The sequence below is a fragment of the Carcharhinus amblyrhynchos genome, chromosome 7 (genome assembly GCF_965287045.1).
Source record: "Carcharhinus amblyrhynchos chromosome 7, sCarAmb.v2.hapA, whole genome shotgun sequence".
Taxonomy (NCBI): Eukaryota; Metazoa; Chordata; class Chondrichthyes; order Carcharhiniformes; family Carcharhinidae; genus Carcharhinus; species Carcharhinus amblyrhynchos.
This window is the reverse complement of record NC_137330.1, coordinates 76,092,959-76,115,038: the sequence shown is the minus strand read 5'-3', so window position 1 is coordinate 76,115,038 and position 22,080 is coordinate 76,092,959. Positions and strand designations below refer to the sequence as shown.

At 41.8% G+C, this 22,080-nt stretch overlaps 1 protein-coding gene across 2 annotated transcripts in view; it reads left to right on the top strand.

The window, feature by feature from the left end:
- map3k7 (mitogen-activated protein kinase kinase kinase 7) overlaps window positions 1–22,080 on the top strand; it is a 109,558-nt gene that overhangs the window by 15,715 nt on the left and 71,763 nt on the right. For both annotated transcript variants that reach the window (XM_080192635.1, XM_080192634.1), the window contains exons 2-4: window positions 15,535–15,645; window positions 20,038–20,103; window positions 21,538–21,583. In XM_080192635.1, the coding sequence (XP_080048761.1) occupies window positions 15,535–15,645; window positions 20,038–20,103; window positions 21,538–21,583 (223 nt within the window). The remainder of the gene's footprint in view (window positions 1–15,534; window positions 15,646–20,037; window positions 20,104–21,537; window positions 21,584–22,080) is intronic.

Below are 22,080 nucleotides of genomic sequence, written 5' to 3'. Positions count from 1 at the left end.
AACCGCCCCCCTTTTATCTTGAGGCTGTGCCCCCTAGTCCTACTATCCTTTCTGAGCGGGAAGAGTCTCTCCACCTCTATCCTATCCATCCCATTCATCATCTTATACGTCTCAATGAGATCTCCCCTCATTCTTCTAAACTCTAACGAGTACAAGCCCAGTTTATTCAGCCTCTCCTCATAGCTCAACCCCCTCAACTCCGGTATCAGCCTAGTAAACCTCCTCTGCACTCCCTCCAAGGCCAAAATATCTTTGCGCAGGTGCGGCGCCCAAAACTGCACACAGTACTCCAGCTGCGGCCTCACCAATGCCCTATACAGCTGCAGCAAGACCTCCCTACTTTTATATTCAATCCCCCTCGCTATGAAGGCCAGCATCCCATTCGCCTTCCTGACCACCTGCTGCACCTGCAAGCTGGGTTTTTGCGACTCATGCACAAGGACCCCGAGGTCCCTCTGCACCGTCGCCTGCTGCAGTTTTTCGCCCCATAAGTAATAGTCCTTCCTACCATTCTTCCTACCAAAGTGGACCACCTCACACTTGCCAACATTAAATTCCATTTGCCATTTCCTGGCCCATTCGCCCAGCCTATCTAGATCCTTCTGCAGACTCTCCACACCCTCCGCACAATTTGCCGTTCCCCCAATCTTGGTGTCATCAGCAAATTTCGACACCCTACACTCGGTTCCCTCCTCCAGATCATCTATATAAATGGTAAATAGCTGAGGCTCCAGCACCGACCCCTGGGGCACTCCACTAGTCACCATCCGCCAATCCGAATAGCACCCGTTGACCCCCACTCTCTGCCTCCTATTTGACAACCAATCCTCTATCCACGCTAACACCCTACCCCCAACTCCATGTCCCTCGACCTTCTGCAATAACCTCTTGTGAGGTACTTTGTCAAACGCCTTCTGAAAATCCAGAAAGACCACATCCACCGGCTCTCCTCTATCCACCGCCCTAGACACATCCTCATAGAACTCCAGTAAATTTGTCAGACACGACTTCCCTTTAATGAAACCGTGCTGCGTCTGCTCTATCAAGCAATTCCCTTCAAGATGCCTCGCAATTTCCTCCTTAATGACAGATTCTAACATTTTACCTACCACAGACGTTAAACTGACCGGCCTATAATTCCCCGCCTTTTGCCTGGCACCCTTCTTAAACAACGGCGTAACATTAGCCGTTTTCCAATCATCCAGCACTTCCCCGGAATCCAGCGACGTCTGGAAAATAACCACCAAGGCATCCACTATCACCTCCGCCATTTCTTTCAGAACCCTCGGATGCATTCCATCTGGTCCTGGGGACTTGTCCATAATCAGCCCCTCCAGTCTGTCGAGCACCGCCTCTCTAGTAACCGCCTCTCTAGTTTTTGATAAGAGAGGGGATTAAGGGTTATGGGGAGAGGGCAGGAAAGTAGAACTGAGCAGCGACAGATCAGCCGTGATCTTATTGAATGGCGGGGCAGGTTCGAAGGGCTAGATGGCCTACTCCTGCTCCTATTTCTTATGTTCTTACGAAAAGGACTCGCATTTATCTTTCACAATATCTGAAAGTAGGGGTTCCCAAAGTTTAGGTTATGCCCTCCAGTTGGATCAGGGAATGAACAATTTGGGTTGCAAGCTCCAAGGTAGTAATAATAGCAAATTACTGCAGCTGCTGGAATTTGAAACCAAAAGAGAAAATGCTGGAAAATCTCAGCAGGTCTGGCACCCTTTTGACAAAGGCTGATCTGGATTCAAAATGTCAACTCTTTTCTCTTCTTACAGGTGCTGCCAGACCTGCTGAGATTTTCCAGCATTTTCTCTTTTGGGTTCAAGGTATTAATGATGGTTGTGGAATGACAACCCTGGGATCGGCTATTCTTTTGTTTTATTGAGACATTTGATGATTCTGAGAGGGTTTGACAGTGTGAATGCTGAAAGGATATTTCCTCTTATGGGAGAGACTAGAACTAGGGGGTACAATTTAAAAATAAGGGACCACCCATTTAAAATGGAGATGAGAAGAAATTTATTTTCCTGTGGGTCTTTGGAACTCTCCTCATAGATTGGTAGAGACAGGGTCATTGAATGTTTTCAAGGCAGAGGTAGATAGGTTTGTATAAATATGCATAATTAGTTTTGTCTTTGGGCCAAATGAATGCAGTCTGGGGCCCAATCACTGATACCAATGGAGCGTGCAAAAAATAAGCTGTCTTAATTGTTTTTTGTGCCTATCTTGTTGTTTGCTACTCTCAACAACTCAGGTCATCATCCACTCCCCACCTTCACCTTCCCCACTCCTAATTTTCATTTTAGATTTGCAAAAAATGTCAAGTTTTTACATGCGACCACAGTGCCAAAAGTTTGGAAAGCGCTGTTCATCCAATGAATTACTTTTTGAAGCACATTCAACAGTTTACCCATATGATCTCTATAGCAAAGATTGAGATCAATCAGTTCATAACTTTTTGTTTCAAATTAAGGAAATTTTGGTTGTACAAGAACTCCCAGACTATCTTTGAAAATCCCATAATATTTGTCTGAACCACCAGAAAAGAAGTGGTCTCTGTGTAGTGTCTCAAAAGGAATACAGCATTTCCTTCATACTACAGTGAAGTATCACCTCAGATTGTGTTCACATTTCCATTGACTCTGTCTACATTTCCCACTGCCTCAGCAAAGCAGCCAGCATAACAAGGACCTCATGCACCCCTCTTTCCATCCCTCCTCCAAATCAAAAGATTGGCCAGTTATTGATCTACTTTGAGGAGAGGATAGGTAGGATACTTCTAGACTCAGCATTGCTACAAAATGACCTTCCTAGCAATGGTAAATCACAACAATAACACCACATGCTATAGTAGATGTATCTGTGCCAAGAAGAAATGAAATTAACCAAAGTCCCAGAGCACCATAGGCTGCTTTCCCCTTTTTTGAGAGAGAGAATTGCCCGGTTGTGATTTAACCTGAGGGTCACCGCACCTTGGGAGAAAGACAAGGTTGAGAAGGCAAGGCCTTCGTGAATTAACTCAGCCTTTACAGGAATTGAACCCATGTTGTTGGCATCACTCCACATCACAAATCAGCCATCTGAGCTAACCAATTCCCCCCCCCCCCCGCCGCCCGCCCGCCCGCCCGAGCCTAGGAGACCCACGATATGCTAGAGTAGCTTATCAATTGGATTTGGCTTATGCCAATCTTCACCCAAGGTCTCTGGATTTATACAAGTGTTCCTGTTCAGGGAGTACGTCAGGCAAATAGTAATTCATTTACTTTTGATATTCTTGTATATGGTGATGAGTCTCAGCATTTGATGAAAGTAAAGCAATGAATAATCAAACGGGAAGAATACTTGTAACTGTGGAAAGAGGAGAGTGACAGCTGTTTTTACAGATGCCTTTCTGTTCTGGTGTTCTGAATTTTCATTGCTGTGGCTGCTAGAAGCAAAGAACAATCTTTATTGCCCTGAAATCTTAAGAATCTGGTCTGATGCAGACTTCAGTGATTGCAAGCCCACACCCTATTGTTTGGCCTGTCCTTGAAAAATAAACATCATACCAGGAGCAAAATTGCTCTATTTCAGAGCATGTATCACCATTATGTTGATCATGGAAAAATGCTGGCACTATTTTGTTTCAGCTTTAACATTAGTATTTCAACTTTTTGGAAACCTGTAATATTTGATTCCAATGACTAGTTGCCCCACGTAAAAGATATAGAAGGAGTCTACTTCAGATGATTTACACTTAGCCTTGATTTGATTTTTAGTTATACTGTGTAGGCTCATATATGAAGAATGAAGATGAGTGAGATGTGTCAGGGCTATTGGTGCCTATAGGAACATACTCCATTACAAGAATAGAGAAATAAACTGGAAAGAAGTTCACAGCTAACAGGAAAAGCATCAGCATATGCTAACGCATTGCTACAAGTTTCGGTGATTTAATTTTATTTGGCGCATTGTCAGTATAATATTTGTATAGCATGGTGTGTAATTTGCACAGTTAAGCTACTTGGTGGTGCTATGATAGTAAGAGTTCCACAAATGGATTATCACATAGCATACTGGATGTGATTTACCAGCTTTCTGTCTCTTAACTTTCAATGAAAGACCCCCTGACTGTTTTACTTTTTCAAAATACGGTAGTTTGTGCAAAGCATCAATTGTGTGAAATTATCTTTTTGAAGTAGCCTCCATAATTTATGTATTTCAGAGATTAGGACAGTGGTGTTAAATATTTTTACTGCAGCAGAAATTCTGACAGCATCAGCTCTATTCTTGTCGAGAGAATCAGCTCTGCTGTCCTGCAACTTATAGGAAAGAATGGAGAGAGGAGTTTAAAACAGATACACGTAATCTACTCAATGCCTGTGGATCAGGAATTAAAATGATTCTGCAATCAAAATAACTCATCAGTATATGTTTGTTTGTGTATCCATCTCTCTCCTGACTTGATTTCTGATTATTATTTTAATAAATTATCAAAAGAACCTGATGAAAATTGTAGTCATAAAGGTCAACTTGATGGCAAGAAAGAAAAACAACTGCAGGTGGTCATTGTCATAGAATGATTATACTTAATGGTACACAATCAGGAAATGCCATAGTTAACACTCCTGAAAATGAAACAAAATAGCCCAAATAACAAATTTGGGAAAACAATTGCGCAAACAGTTTATACCTGGATGCTGAACAATGTATTGTAAAACAGATCCAAAAGTATTTGGATAATTCAAAATTCATTTGTTGCGCTTCTGTAGTGTCATGTGTTTCAGGGCTTTACACACAGCTAAAATCCAGAATTTTTTACCTTGAGCTTTATAGGGTATGCTATTTAATTCCCCAGACTACAGTCAATTAAAATCAAGAACTTGACCTCTGATACTATTAATGCTGCTGTAAAAATCCTTAATAAAGAGTGACACACTTATTGGTTATGGTGAAAGTAGGTTTTTAATGGCTTACTAAGTTCATGATTAGTGATGACAAACCTCTTTGGCCCTGAAAGATTTAATTTTATATTTGGTAAATGTCAAATCTCTCCAATGTAATAAATTAGATATTTCTTAAAGTTTGTTTTATTTCCACTTAATCCAATGGATATGTCCCCATAATTTATTTTGGTCTCTGTAAAATTAAACAAGATAAGGATAATCAGTATGTTTCACTTCCTTGTTTTTTATCTATGAGAATGCATCAGTGTGATTAGTGACTTACCCTGCTTGATGTCATTACTGTTGCTGGAAACTGGAAGAATCCCATGATTTAGTGCCAGATTCAAACAAACTCTTGGGAAAGGGAAAATCCAGGCCACAGAGATCATTGGATCTTTGTGGACTGTTCTCCTTCAAAACAAGTAGAGATAAATGGCCCTATTCGGATTGGCAAGTAATAATGAGTAGAGTGCCACAGGAATTGGTGCTGGATTCTCAATTATTTATATCAATGACTTGGATGAAGGGAGAGAACGTAAGGTGGCTAAATTTGCCAATGACACGAAGATAGGTAGGAAAGTAAGTTGTCAGGAGAAGGTAGCGAGTCTGCTGAGGGATATGGACAGATTGGATGTGAAAAAATTGGCAGATGGAACATAATGTGGGTAAATGTAACTTGTTCACTTTGACAGAAAGAATAAGAAAGCAGTACACTGTTGAAATTGAAAAAATATTGCAGAATTTGGTGAAATAGAGGGATCTGTCTGCCCTGATACATGAATCTCAAATTTAACATACAGGTACAACAAATGATAAGGAAGACGTATGATATGTTGGCATTTTTTACAAGAGGAATAGAAGATAAAAGTGGGGAAGTTTTACTATAGTCGTACAGGATCTTGGTGAGACCACATCTGGAGTACTGTGTACAGTTTCTCTTTATTCAAGAAAGGACAGATGTACAGTAGAAGCAGTTCAGAGAAGGTTCACTGGATTCATTCCTGGAACGAAGAGGCTGTCTTATCAGGAAAGGTTGAATAAGTTGGGCCTATGCTCATTGCACTTCAGAAGAATGAGAGATGATCTTGATGGATCGTAGATGATTCTGATGGGACTTGATAGAGTCCATACCCACAGGATGTTTCCTTTTGTGAGGGAGAATAAAACCAGGGGACATTGTCTTAGAAGAGAGACATCTTATTTTTAAATGAAGATGAAGTGAAACTTTTTCTCCCAAAGCGTCATTGGTGTGTGGAATTCACTTCCCCAGAAAATTGTGGAGACCAGGCTATTCAATTTATTTAAGGCAGAGTTGGACAGATTTTTGTTTGGCAAAGGAGTTGAGAGCTATTTGTTGGGGGTGGGAGATAGTCATGATCTTACTGAATGGTGGAGCTGGCTCAAAAGAGCCAAATGGCCTACTTTTGTTCCTATGTTACTTTGAGGCCACCAGCGGCCATCTCTCACTCCTGACTGCAAAATCCAGATGTATATGGATCTAGTTCTGGCCGAAGAGGAAAAGTCTATACCTTGAAGCTGATGTAATAAAGGGTTGTAAAGTTGATGCCCCAGTAAAGAAAATAATTTGTATTTGTGTAATACCATTCCCTTCACAGCCAATAAAATGTGCTTAAAGCGTAGTTGCTATTTCATTGTAAGCAGTTGGGGCAACCAATTTGTATATTGGAGGGTCCGGCAGATAGGAATGACATAAATGACCAGATCCCCTCTCTGGTGGTATTTCATCAATAAATGTTTTGCCAGGATTTTGGAAGAACTTTCCTCCTCCTTGATTAGTGTCTTAAGGTCTTTTACATTTACCCATGAGAGAAAACTGGGCCTTAGTTTAATCTCATTCAAAAAACTAACTGCAGCATTTACTTTGAATTGCACTGAAATGTCAACGTGGATTATATGTTTCGTGCCTGAAAAGGGGCATGAGCTCATGACCTTCTGACTCGGGCAAGGATCCTACCCTCACCTAATACTGGAGAATGAGTTGCAGATAGAGCAGTAAAGATAAGGCACTTAATGTCGTATGTAATTTGTGAGTAAATTTATTCTGGATGCACTTTAAATATTGACAAAAATTAAAAATAAGTAAAAATTGCCAAATGCAAGATGATTTGCAATTGCAGCAGGAATAAAAGATACAGTTGAGGAATGATGTTGGACCAAGTTGAGAAGAGGTTGCAAGAGATATGTAACCAACACTTAAAAAGTCACACTATTCTGGAGCAAGAATCCAAAAGGTAACAGTACATTTTATAAACCAAATCAGTGTTATATAAGTATGAACTCAGCAGGTAGAAGTTACATTGCCTTTGTGAGGCTGTAATGTTGAGTACTGTGTCCCAGTTCCAACTCCTAGAACTAAAATTGAAAGCAACCATAAAGTTTGATATGATAAAATAGAAGAATCTCATTCTTCAAAGGGAGTGAGTGGGACAGGACTGTAAAGTACAAAAGGTGCAAATTATTTTTTAAATGGCAGCTATAAAGCAATATTTCAACCATAGTTCAAGGAAAAGGGGCATAGGTATGAATTGATACCTGGTCTTGCATGAAGTGCTCAATAGATTAATGATTTTGTGCTTGGGGTATTAGAGGTGACAACTCTGCAACCATCTAAGTTACAGTTGGGTGCTGTGAAGGGCATGGAAGAAACTAGATGTCTATGGAAGGATGAGTTAGTTGAATCTCCTCTGCAAATTGTCTTAAAGTATTAATGGCTGTTTTATGCTATATTGTGTCAAGTTTATGGCAGAACTCTTTGAACTTTAATTGCTTAATTCTAATCTACCATCAATCTGGATGGCAATATTTTATTTCAAGCTAGTGTGATCTTTGAATGAGATTTACCCTTAACAAATAAAACTACAGAATAAAGGTTTGGCCAATGGTTTCCTCGCCTGAAGGTGCTGATGCTTGCTGGAGTATGGTTCCATAATCCTCAAGATACTGTTCATTTTTGATTTGGACACTATATGACAAGCTACTCAACTGTGGAGGGGTTTTGTAGCTGAACCCAGTCCTGTCATTGTTTGTTCGCAAGTGCATGTTTCAGCTTGAGTCATTGAGCAATAATTGTGAATGAGAATCCTCATATTTCTGTTTCATAATTCAGAACAGTGTAGTAAATTGTAATGTCGGCACTACTGCTCCAGTTGTGATCAGCTGAATGGTTTCTGTACAGGTACAAAGCATCCAAATATGCCTCCTCTATGGATATCTTTAACTAGACCTCAAAAAAAAGAGAAAACTTATGGCAGAGCTGGACTGCTGCTTTGTAAGAGGCAAAATTGTAAAGGTGAATTACTCTATGAACAAAATGTTAACTGCATTCTGGCCTTACAGCTTTGTCAATTCTATGTGGACAACGTTCCATTATGTGACATGGACAGAATACTTGACTGAATTGGTTTAATTGAAAAAAGTGTGGAACACTTGCAGTAGGTTGCTAGGTTACTTCCATTTTCAGCTTTTATGGGGATGCCTTGCTACCACCCTGTATTTTTTTCTGTTTGTAAGGCGGCAATTGGGGTCAGTTTGTAGGGTTTTCTACTCCTAGACACACCATCAAATGGCCACCAAGCAATCTCTGCCTTCATAATGTTCAAATGTTTTGAATTAGGACAAGAAGTTTATATTGCTCAGGAATTGACATTATTACTGTCTCTGGGATGCAAATTCTTTTGTAGAAATTTGCAGGATTCAAGGTATTAAGGATCACCTTGTCTTGTATATAGTCTGGCATTTTCTAACTGTTTTTACACTTTCCTGACTTGAGTGTTATCACAAATCTATTTCAGCTTGACAAATTGGAGAACTATACAAGTAATTGTGAACATTGCTCATCTCTCAGCTTTTGAATGGAAGTTTGCGGATTGAGGCCCCATTGCAGTACTTGAGCAGCTAATTTAGGTTGACACTTTATGGCAGCACGCTGAGAAAGTGCTGCTGTGTTTTGACTTTCAGATGGAGTGTTAAATCAAGACCCTAATTTCCCTTAGATGAGTGGAGAAAGTTTTATTGAGCTCTTCAAAGAGCAAGACAGTCTTTCAAGTACCTTTTTATAATTATTCTTCACCCAATAACTGCTTAACTGGTCACTTCTTTCATTGCTGTTTGTATGCTGGAAGGCAAGAGGTAGGCGAAGCATTTCAATGAATTGGACAATTTAAGGGTGGGGTGAAGCAGACATTGTGGTGCAGGGCCGGGGGAGGGGTTGGGGGGTGGGTGACGAATGATTGCAGGGTCTGATCATGTAGATTTGGCTTTGTGAGTGTGGGGGGAAACATTCCTGCTCCTTCAGATGCATAGTGCAATACTGGCACCAACGTCATGAATTGGGCCTTTCACGCCCTTCTACTTGCCAGAATGTGTGGGGTGTCAGGGAGGGGTAGTACACCTGGTGGGGGAACATGTCACGTTCTTTCAGGATGGTTTGTCCATCCTTTGTCCTCACCTGTGGCTCCCCGGAGCTGTTTGCACGCGACAGCGGCCACACCCCAGGCAATGGCTTCGACAAGCCGGCTAAACCAGGTGAAGATAGCCAACGGATCTCAACCCTTGGTGAGGTAGGGAGATGTCTATCCCAGCACGCGAAGACAGATTCTGGTGGATTGAGCGGACGAGACCAATGGAAGGTCCAGTGGTCAAGAAGGCGGTCTCTACAAGCATCGTGGAATGTGAAGAGCAAGACAAGACACGAGACGTCCTGGTCATCCACTGTGCCTAGTCCCATCTCCAGCTGTCTTGACTCTTGTCTTGCCGCTGGATCTAGATGGGAATTGGGAAGAGAGAGTGAGGCTGACGCTGTGCAACTCTCCCTCACTTTAATTCAAATCAAGTGCTAGTCTCGACACCATCATCAGCATCATCATCGCCAGGTGTCTGTTGAACCCTTGAAGTCCTGTGGCGATGGGTGAGCAACGAAGCAGCAGGTATGGATACACTGGGAGCTATAGTCACAGACCTGTACACAGGCAGCTCAGGTCTAATGGCCATTTTCCACTGACCGAAGCAGCAGTGAAACTCTGCATCTACCTGAGCGACTGAGCAGTCCTCTTCAGGAATGCACTGCTCACCTCTGTAGAATGAGGAAGGGGCTAGAAAAAGTGCCCTAAACATTGCCTGCTTCACTACACCCTGGCCAGTTTACCACAACTGGCGGGAATCCCATCTTGCGGTCGAACAAACAAAACACAAGGTGACACCACTCACCACTGTACTTGGAACATGCACATGCTTTTGGACAACCCTACAGCAGACAGACCAGAGAGAAGAGCAGCCTTGGTTGCCAGAGAGCTTGCAAGATACAACATTGACATTGCAGCCCTGAGTGAAATTCATCTTGCCAACGTACGTCAGTTGACTGAAACTGGAAGTGGATACACTTTTTTCTGGAGCGGTTACGACAGCGATAAGCGTTGTGATGCTGGAGTTGGATTCGTCGTCAGGAGTCACCTTGTTCGGAAACTTGATAGCCTACCCAGGGGTGTGAACGACCAGTTGATGACATTACAGCGTCCGCTACAGAACAGAAGTCAAGCGACCCTGATCAACACCTAATCCCCCACAATGAACAACCCAGATGAGATGAAAGACAAGTTCTACAAAGAACTCGACGTCCTACTATCAGCAATGAGCAGTACCGACCAGCTGATCTTGCTTGGCGATTTCAGTGCAAGAGTAGGGTGTGACTCTGCAATCTGGCAGGGAGTCATTGGGAGGCATGGAGTGGGCAAGTGTAACAGTAACGGCCTACTCTTAATAAAGACCTGTGCAGCACATGACCTCCTCATCACCAACACAACCTTCCGTCTGTCTACCCGTAACAACAAGACCTCTTGGATGCACCCCTCTAAGCATTGGCATCTTATCGACTATGTCATTGTCAGGAGAAAAGACAGGCAAGATGTCAGAGTGACCAAGGCCATGTGTGGTGCTGACTGCTGGACAGATCACAGGCTCATTGTCTCCAAAATGAGGCTCTGCCTCAAAAGGCGACTACAAGGAAACAAGGCCACGAAAAGAATCAATGTGGCCAAGTTAAAGAACGCCAGAATAGCTTCAGCACTGGCAGAAGACTTAGAAATCAAGCTTGCTGACTTACACCTCGCAGACAGTACTGAGGATGACTGGGAACACTTTAGGGATGCTGTTCATACATCTGCACTGAAGATGCTCGGGCCCTCTATCCGCAAGCAGCATGTCTTGCTGCGGCTGTATAGGGCATTGGTGAGGTCGCAGCTGGAGTACTGTGTGCAGTTTTGGTCGCCGCACTTACACAGGGATATTTTGACCTTGGAGGGAGTGCAGAGGAGGTTTACTAGGCTGATACCGGAGTTGAGGGGGGTTGAGCTATGAGGAGAGGCTGAATAAACTAGGCTTGTACTCGTTAGAGTTTAGAAGAATGAGGGGAGATCTCATTGAGACATATAAGATGATGAATGGGATGGATAGGATAGAGGTGGAGAGACTCTTCCTGCTCAGAAAGGACAGTAGGACTAGGGGGCACAGCCTCAAGATAAAGGGGGTGCGGTTTAGAACGGAGTTGAGGAGGAACTTCTTCACTCAAAGGGTGGTGAATCTCTGGAATTCTCTGCCCGTTGAAGTGGTGGAGGCTGCCTCGCTAAATATTTTTAAGACACGGGTTGATGGGTTTTTGATAAGCAAGGGGATTAAGGGTTATGGGGAGAGGGCGGGAATGTGGAACTGAGCCACGACAGATCTTATTGAATGGCGGGGCAGGCTCGAAGGGCTGGATGGCCTACTCCTGCTCCTATTTCTTATGTTCTTATGACTGAATCGATGAGAATGATGAGGAGATACAGGCTCTACTTGTTGAAAAGCATCGTCTTCATTGGGCCTGTCAGGATGACCCATCATCAACTGCCAAGAAAAATGACACTCGGCCGACAAGGCCTGTGGAGGATCACGTCAAAGTTTGGCTGCCCTGCCAAATTCATTCAGATGGTACGTCAGTTCCATGATGGCTAGAGTACTGGATGGTGGAGAATCCTCTAAGGCATTCCCAGTCACCAATGGCATCAAACAGGGCTGTGTGCTCATACCCACACTGTTCAGCATGATGTTTACTGCCATGCTGAATAATGCCTTCCAGGACAGTGTTGCTGGAATCAGCCTCAAGTACAGAGTGGATGGGAAGCTCTTAAACCTGAGGAGACTTCAAGCTATTACCAAAGTGAAGGAGACTGTTCTGAGAGACTTCCTCTTTGCTGATGTATACTGTATACTGGCTCAGAGACAGTATAGACAAATTTTCCACGGCTTGTGACAACTTTGGAATCACCATCAACATTAAAAAGACCGAAGTCATGCCCCAGCCTGCTCCTCATGCACCGTACACAGAACCCATAATCACAATCAAAGGGCAGGCAGTGGACCAATTCACTTATCTTGGCAGCACCCTATCCCAAGCAGTGACTATTGCTACAGAAGTTAACTGCAAAATAGCAAAGGCAAGTTCTGCTTTCAGTAGACTGTGCTCCACTGTATGGGAAAATTGAAGAATCAGCAACCAAACTGAAGGTCTACAGCGCCGCGGTACTCACTACCCTCCTGTATGCCTGTGAAACGTGGACTGTGTATCGAAGGCATACAAGATAGCTCAATCATTTCCACATGACTTGCGTTCGCAGAATATTACGCATCAGATGGCAAGACAAAGTACCAGACACTGAAGTTCTCTCTAGAGCAAGTCTAACATCAGTCCACACATTGCTGATGAGAGCGCAGACTCGGTGGGCAGGTCATGTCATCCGTATATCAGATGAGCGCATACCCAAGCAGCTCCTTTTTGGGGAACTCTCTGCTGGAAGACGCTCGCATGGAGGGCAGAAGAAACGTTACACTCGAGGCCTCCCTGAAGTTGCTTGACATAGACACAACCACCTGGGAAACACTGGCACGAAACTGCCCGACCTGGCGCTGCCTCGTCCACAAAGGCTGTCAAGCTTATGAAGCAAGATGTATTGCTGAAGCATAACTCAAGCGCAAGCTGCGTAAGTCCAGAGCCACAAGTGCAACAATACATGTCTACACAAGTCTATCCAATATGTGCCAGGACATTCCATGCCCGAATTGGCCTGATCAGTCATCTTCAGACACACCTCAAAATGACTAATGGTGTCGAGGTCCTCATCGATGACGATGGACGAACAACAACTTGCCAGAATGTCAACAGTCTGAGAATCTATATGATGTAAGACGTGGGAGCAGAAACAAGCCATTCAGCCCATTGAGTCTGAGCTGCCATTCAAAGAGATCATGACTGATCTGGTGTAACAATCCTCAACTCCACTTTCCTGCCATATCCCCATAACCCTTGATTCCTTTACAAATTAAAAATGTCTATCTCAGCTTCAAACATACTTAACAATCCAATTTCTACAGCACTCTGCTGTAAAGAATTCCACAGATTCACTACGCTGTAGAGAAGAAATTCTTCCTTATCCCTGCCTTAAGTGAGTGTGCCTTACTCTGAGATTATGTCTCCTGGACTTAGACTCTTCCACATGAGGAAACAGCCGCTTGGCAGCTACTCTGTCAAGCCCCCTGAGAAACCTATATGTCTTGAGGTCAATCCTCATTCTTCTAAATGCTAATGGGTGTAGGCCTAATCTATGAACCTCTGTTCATAGGAAAAGTCCTCCATACATGGGATCAGCTTCGTGAGCCTTCTCAGGACTGCCTCCAATGCCACTATATTTTCCCTTAGGTAAGGGGCTAAACTGTTTACAATATTCCAGGTGTGATCTAACTAGTGCCTTGTATAGTTTTAGCAAGACTTCCTTATTTTCGTACTCCATTCCCTTTGAAATAAAGGCCAACATTCCATTTGCCTTCCCAATTACCTGCTGAACTTGTATGCTAGCCTTTTGTGATTTATGCAAAAGGACCCCCAAATCCCTCTGTGTGCTGCAGTTTTCTGCAGTCTTTCTCCATTTAAATATCTAGCTCCTTTTATTCTTCCTACCAAAGTGTATAATTCCATATTTTCCTATATTCCATCTGCTAAATTTTTGCCCACTCACTTAACCTGTCTAGATCCCTCTTTAGACATTGTGCCATCCTCATCACTTGCATTGCCACATATTTTTGTGTCATCCACTAGATGGCAATTGTACATTCACTTCTCTCGTCTGAGTCATTAATATATATTGTAAATAACTGTGGCCTGAGTTTTGGCACTCCACTAGTTGTAAGTTGCCATTCTGAAAATGTCCCTCTTATCCCAATTCTGTCTTCTATTAGGTAGTCAATTCTCTATCCATGCTAATATAGTACCCCAACATATCATGGTCTCTTATCTTATTAACTAGCCTTTTGTGCTGTACCTCATCAAACACTTCTGGAAATCCAAGTATACCCATTGGTTCCCCTTTGTCTATGCTGCTCATTCCCACCTCCAAGAATTCTCATTAAATTTTCTGGCATGATTTCCCCTTCATGAAGCCATGCTGACTCTGCTTGATAATATTATGTATTTTTAATTGCTTTGCTATTACACCAGCCATTTATCTTCCTGAAAATATTTAAGTGGAAGGTCTTAAACTGAAGTGGGTGTGTTGAGCTCAGGTTCAAGGATGTCTTTTTTTTTAATTCTCACTCTTCTCCAAACCACCACCCCTCCCCTCCCCCCCCCCCCCCCACCCCAACCCAGCTTTCATTGGAGGTTATCCCCTACTTTTCAGTGTTTATTATTTTCATAACATAAAACATTCAGTGAATGCAGTAAGTACAAATGAATTTCCTCATTTGAGATTATTAGTAATCCAGTGCATTATGTTAGATTACTGGATTGGAGATGAGCCACTTCTTTGAACGAGATCCATATCTTTTGTTCCATTTCCTGAATTGAAAGCATGCTGATAAACCTGAACTGAGGCAATTCATTCAGAAAATACCAGCACCCTTTTTCTACATTGCTGATATGTTCAAATAGTAATTGTGTTCCATTCTTTTTTAAATTATTATTGGCTTCTATGTTCATTATAATTTGTTTTGAATCCCTTTATATGAAAATAGGCATCCAACCAACTGAGGCTTGTTTTGTGAGTTATTAATGTTTTTTCAGTGTATGAGCACATCTCCTGTGCAAATGTATAAGTGGCACTGAAAGAGCCAAGGCACTGATACCATCTCTTGAAACAGGATTAAATATGCAATTAAAATGAAAACATCATCTTGTACATTTTTGATCTCTTCAATTAATTTGCCCTGGTATATGAAGAGCAGTTTCTAAGAACAAAAAATTTCATCAGCTTTGCCATTGTCAAAACCAAATGTTTTTATATAATTTAATCCATACACTACTGCTTCCAAACCTAACGACTGAAAACACATTTATGCTTTGCAAGTCCTGCTATAAAGGCAATCTGGTTCCTAAAGGCAGGTCTTAAAGAGATGGCCACTTCCAGAACTTCTGGAAATTACTCTCTCTCCATGTTCCTATGTACAATATCCTGAATAATCTTCCTTTTGACTAAATTATTAGCGCATATATTGAACTGAGAAGTTCATGGAGGATAGATAAGGACTTTATGGAAATCTAATGTACTTGCTACTTTGTGCCCTGCAGGTTGTTGGGAGAGGAGCGTTTGGAGTTGTGTGCAAAGCAAAATGGCGTGGAAAAGATGTAGCTATAAAGCAAATTGAGAGTGAATCAGAGAGGAAAGCATTCATCGTTGAGGTAATTCCACTTTGTACGCCTTCTTTTCATCTTTGAGATTGAGGATTAAAATCTAGGATTTGATCTGGGTGCTTGTATTTGAGGGGGAATAGGTCTAAAATTAGCAAAAGATGAATGTTGTCTCTTCCAGGCACATCTTTAAAATATAGCAGAAGAATTTACAGTTCTCCGTTAATTACACGGATTTACCTGGTTAAGGATTGGTTTCTTGCTGCTATTTTCTCTCACATTTCTCAAGAGCAGTTCATCATCACATGAAAGAATTAAAAGAGCAGTTTTAGCCATATCGTGAAGTAGAGGCCAAAGGTTCCCCAGAAAGCAACCTTGAATTCTGCTCCCAAACACTTGAATATTTGGAGCCATGTTAACAAAGAGCTGGTAGCAGGTTGCCTTCAACTCCTTTTGCCTGGATGGTGATGTGTGATACATTTAAAAGCCTTGATTTTTTTTTGAGGGGTAGGGGATATTGCTGGGATGGAAATGGTATCATACAAAGAAAAGTACAGCACAGGAACAAGTCCTTCAGCCCTCTGAGCCTGTGCTGATCGTGATGCCCTAACTAAACTAAGCTCTGCCTTTTCTCGGTCCATCTATTCCCTCCCTATTTGTGCACCCATCCGGATGCCTCTTAAATGTTGCTAATGTGCCTGCTTCCACTATCTCTGATAGCGCGTTACAGGCACCCACCACCCTCAGCATGAAAAACTTTCCCCGCACATCTCCCTTAAATTTTACCCCTCTCATCTTGAACCGGTGCCCCCTTATAATTGACACTTCTAATCTTGAAAGAAGCCTCTGACTATCTACTCTGTCTCTGCCTCTCATAATTTTGTGGATCTCTATCAGGTCTCCCCTCAGCCTCCGTCTTTCCAGTGAAAACAATCCTAGTTTGTCCAACCTCTCCTCCTAGCCAATACTCTTGAGATGAGGCAGCATCCTGGTGAATCTTCTTTGCACTCTCTCCAGAGCTTCCATGTCCTGGTAGTGTGGTGACCAGAACTACACACAATACTCCAAATGCTGCCTAAACAAGGCTTTGTATAGCTGCAGCATGATTTCCCAATTCTTGTATTTAGTGCCCTTTCTGATGAAGGCAAGTATGCCATATGCTTTATTAATCACTTTGGCCACCTGTGTTGCCACTTGTAGGGAGCTGTGGACCTGCACGCCCAGTTCCCTCCATGTTAATGTTTCTAAGGGTTCTGCCATTTACAGTATAATTCACACCTAAATTTGATCCTCCAAAATGCATTACCTTGCACTTGTCCAGATTAAACTCCATCTGCTGTTTACGTGCTCAAGCCTCCAATCTATCAAGACTCTGTTGTATCCTCTGACAATCCCCTGACAGTATCAGCAACTCTACCAATTTTCATGTCATTTGCAAACTTACCAATTAGACCTCCCACATTTTCCTCCAGATCATTTATATATACACTACAAACAATAGAGGTCCCAGCATTGATCCCTGCGGAACACCACCAACTGTAAACCTCCATTCTGAAAATCACCCTTCTACTACTACTCTGTCCTCTGTAACCAAGATGTGGAGATGCTGGCATTGGATGGGGTGAGCACAATAAGAAGTCTCACAACACTAGATTAAAGTCCAATAGGTTTATTTCATAGCACAGGCCACAAGCTTTCAGAGCGCTGCCCCTTCATCGGGTTAGTGGGAGAACTCCCACTCACCTGATGAAGGGGCAGCGCTCTGAAAGCTTGTAGTTTGTGCTACCAAATAAACCTGTTGGACTTTAACTTGGTGTTGTGAGACTTGTTATTGATCTATAACCAAGCCACTTCTGTAACCATCTAGCCAGCCCATCCCGAATCCCATGTCATTTTAATTATTGTACCACTTTGGGACTTTGTCAGATGCCGTACAGAAGTCCATATAAACTACATCCTTAGTGTTTCCCTCATCAATTATCTTTGTCACCTCTTCAAAAAAACTCAGTCAAGTTGGTGGAATATGACCTCCCCATACAAAACTATGCTGCCTATCACTAATTAAACATTTTCTTCCAAATGTGCATGTATCCTGTCCCTTAATATCTTCCCCAAAAGCTTTCCCACCATTGATGTCAGGCTCAGTGGCCTATAATTTGCTAGATTACCCCTACTTCCTTTCTTAAACAAGGGAAAAACATTAGCTGTCCTCCATCCTCTGAAACCTTATCTGCGGTCAAAGAGAATGTGAAGATATCTGTTAAGGGTGCAGCTATTTCTTCCCTTACCTCCCGCAATAACCTGGGATAAATGCCATCTGGCCCCAGGGACTTATCTACCCCACTGCAATTTAGGATATTCAATACTTTCTCCTTCGATTATATTGACATTCTCTAGAGCGTTCATGCACTTACCCCTGACCTCAATATTTGTCATGTCCATCTCTGTGTTGAATACCGATGTAAAGTACTCATTAAGAACCTCACCCACTTGCTGTGGTTCCATGCATGACTTCCCTCCATCGTCCTTGAGTGGGCCTATTCTTTCTCTTGTTACCCTCTTGCTTATAATAGATGCATAAAAAGCCTTGGGATTCTCCTTAACCCTGTTTGCTAAAGACTTTTCCTGGCCCCCTTTAGCCCTCCTAATACTACTTTAAGCTCCTTCCTATCATGCAAAAGATCTGCAGATAGAAATCCTTGAATTCAAAATATTTTTGAGATCTTTTTAATTGACATGTATTTAAACTATATTATTTGTTATATTACATCAACATCTTATGAGTACTGATTTTTGAAATAAATAAGAGGTGTTTCCGGTAAGGAAAATTGTAAGATTAAAATCCTAGTTGCACATTAAACAATTGAACTATCCTGTGTTTCCCACAGCACAAGTTATAGAATGCAGGCTGTAATATGCAGCTGTGTACTCAATGCATTTAAAATGAATACATTTAACACCTGCTAAAATAGCTGAAGAATTTCAGAACACAGTAAGCATTCGTACACTTATTTCCGAGGTGTAATTTAATGGCCAAAATTTTTTATTGCTTATATGAATATATCCGGCAAATGTGTGTTTATAAAATAAAATTTAAATGCATATGCTGCATTTTTCAGATTTTTCCTCTACCTTTTCTAGAATTCTGTATCATTAGCAGGTGTCATATCCTATCTAGCAAAACTGATCTGATAATCTGTCTTTAATCTTCCCAGTATTTAAAACAATGAATTTGCAACCTAATTACCTATCTGACAGCAGCTGACAAAATTCAAATGGGTGAAAGTCAAAAGCCCTGATTAGACCACTTCAGTTTTGGGCACCACACTTTAGGAAGGAAATATTGGCCTTGGAGGGAGTGCAATGTAGGTTTATTCAAATGATTACTGGATTCTAAGGGTCAACTTAAAAGGAAAGATTGAACAAATTACAATAACAGCTTGTATTTAGATAACACTTTTACCTGCCTGATACCTGAATAAATTTACTTTGTCCTAGGAACTGGATAGAGAATCTATGTCACTGCCACTAGATTGAAAAGCGATAATAGAAGATAAACCAGCTGCTGACACTTGTAAGCAGAGAATGGCACAGCCATATTTAGCCTTATCCCAGAGATCTGTGCTTGTCTTTCAGTGAGTCTTTCTTGAAACTTGGATAAGTATTTTTCTTGGGAGAGTCTGAGGATCTGCTGATAGGGAATTCTGAACATAAGGTTAGGTGGAATGTTGAAAGTTCTGATTTGTACATGAAGATTTCCTTTTACTTCAAGTAATTAGAAAAGGGAAATTGGAGATAGGTAATTAGCAATGCCAAAGTTTATCCTATTAGCCTAAAGTTCACTTTACATCTGAGTGGAATTTCATTAAAATTTAACTTTAGCTGAAGTTTAATTGTGCAAGGATTTCTGTTATCAAGGCAAGGAGATAAAGTTTTATATACTTCCGTATTGAATTCTAGCTGATGTAATATTTTAATCCACGTTAATTTTCCATTATGTTTTCTAAACATCTAACATATATTTCTATGCCATGTAGCAAATTTATGATTTTGTGAAATGCACAAAATTTGAGTAGTATTAAAAATATAAATGTAGTGGAAACATTATTTGCCTTCCTGCCTGTCTTATAGGCACAATACATGCCTCACTGCAGTGCACTTAATCCAATCTCTTCCTCACTAACTAAATTGATCTTAAAGACCAAGGAAGATTAAATTCAGCTTCATTTCATCCATATTGTAATTGTCTTTATACCCATGCCTGGGCTATTACTGTACCAACTGTGTAATACTCCATTTGGGGATTTCTGATTACCTGTTCATTTCCTTTTTCCACCTTTTCCACCTATTCTTCCACGGCAGCAGCCACTGTGGAAGTTCTTCTGCATAGATTTATGCCTCATTTTAATTGTATTTTCATGACTTCTTTTTCTTCTGTTACAGCTTCGGCAGTTGTCACGTGTAACGCACCCCAATATTGTGAAATTGTATGGAGCGTGTCTAAATCCAGTATGTAATTCAAATCCTACTTATCATTTTGGATTGTGTAACTTAATTGTGCACTATTATTGTTTGAGAAAATTATTGTTCTTTAACGTTTTACTTCCCAGTATTTTTATATCTCAAAGAAGACTTATTTAACTAAGTGAGCTAAAATCAACGTCAGACCTTAAACTGTAAATCTCTTCCTCAATACCTCTGTTGTGATATCTCTTCCCATCTTCAAGAACTTTCTCTGAACATCTTGACTGAAACCACTACCGAACTCGCTCGTTACGCTCGGATCTTCGTGGAGGGCAAAGATAGCACCTGGTTTTTTCCCATTAACAATCATTTATACTGCACTCTTTTGAATTTGCACTCCTCTAATACAGAAAAAAATTCCAAAACACTTTACAGGGGTCTAAAAAATAGAGTCTAAGGAGGGCTTAAAGGTGAATTGAGAGCTGGAGTTAGATGTTAACAGAGAGGATTGCAGAGCATTCAGCCTAGATGGCTGAAGACACTGTCACCTTGTTGAAAGTGGACAAAAGAGTTAGAGGAACAGAAAAAATGGATTATGTTGTAAAACAGCTTCAAGTTGAAAAGGGGCATAATAGCAATTTTTTTGCATGCCTAACAATGGTGGTCTTAATCATCCTATTGTTGAAATCAAATAATTTGCAGCCTAATTATAATTGAATACCTGACAGCAAAGTCATGCTTCAGCTAAAGAAAACCCTGGGTAAACCACTATTTCTGCTACTGGGGCAGTGCTAATGGGGATGCTGTTGAGGCGACCCCATGGGCAGAGTTGCATCCCCTTATTGGTTGGGAGTAAGGTTCCCTTTGTGCATTTCGTGGGGGGAATCCCTTGTGTGTGTCTGTGGTGGAATGGGAATTCCCTTGTTTGCGTGGTGCAGGAGGAGGGGATCCTCCTTGCCCATAAGGTGCAAGAGGAGGAGGTATCCCATATCATAAGAACATAAGAAATAGGAGCAGGAGTAGGCCATCCAGCCCTTCGAGCCTGCCCCGCCATTCAATAAGATCATGGCTGATCTGTCGCTGCTCAGTTCCACTTTCCCGCCTTCTCCCCATAACCCTTAATCCCCTCTCTTATCAAAAACCCATCAACCCGCGTCTTAAAAATATTTAGCGAGGCAGCCTCTATCGACGAGGGGGATGTGTGGTCTTTTTAAAAAGGGTGTTCCATTCTCAGGATTCCTGGCTGCCAGCTTTTTCTGGCCCACCCTGCCAGCATGATGGCATGAACCACACCTTCAGATTTTTTTCTGCACAAAATGCTGGATTATCTGGAGAGAAAAGCTGGCTGTGCAGCCCCTGACATGCACACCAGTTTCCTCATCTTAGCCAGCACTCTGTGCAGAGATTAGAAAATTCCACCCAATATTTCATGGGAATTGACCAAATCCATTAATTTAACTCGGTAATATTTTCTTCCAGGTCTGCCTTGTTATGGAATATGCAGAAGGAGGCTCCCTTTACAATGGTAAGTTGAAATCCCAGTTACATTATCCCAATAAGAAAGTAACGCTTGCGTGCCTATTTTTTATATATACAGACCAGTAGGCTCCAGGTTTGATTTTTTGGTTATGCTGTGTTTGGTGTTTCAACTGAAGCAGTAACAGGAACGTTCCGATGGCCATTGCACTTGTAGGAGACAAGGAAAGTGCCAGGTTTTTTTGAAAGTCTCCAACATTGTGCGTGTTAGATGAGAACCAGATGAGATATGGCGGTGATGTTGTTCACAATTATCAATTTGTTAAAACTCCTCAACGCTTACAAATCGCACAATTCCTACAGTGCAGAAATGAGCCATTAGCCTCACCCTGCCCTATCCCTGTAACCCCATGCATTTAGCACGACCAATCCACCTAACATGCATATCTTTGGACTGTGGAGGGAAACTGAAGCACGTGGAAAAAACCCACGCAGACACTGGGAAAACATGCAACCTCCACACAAAAAGTCACCCAAAGCTAGAAT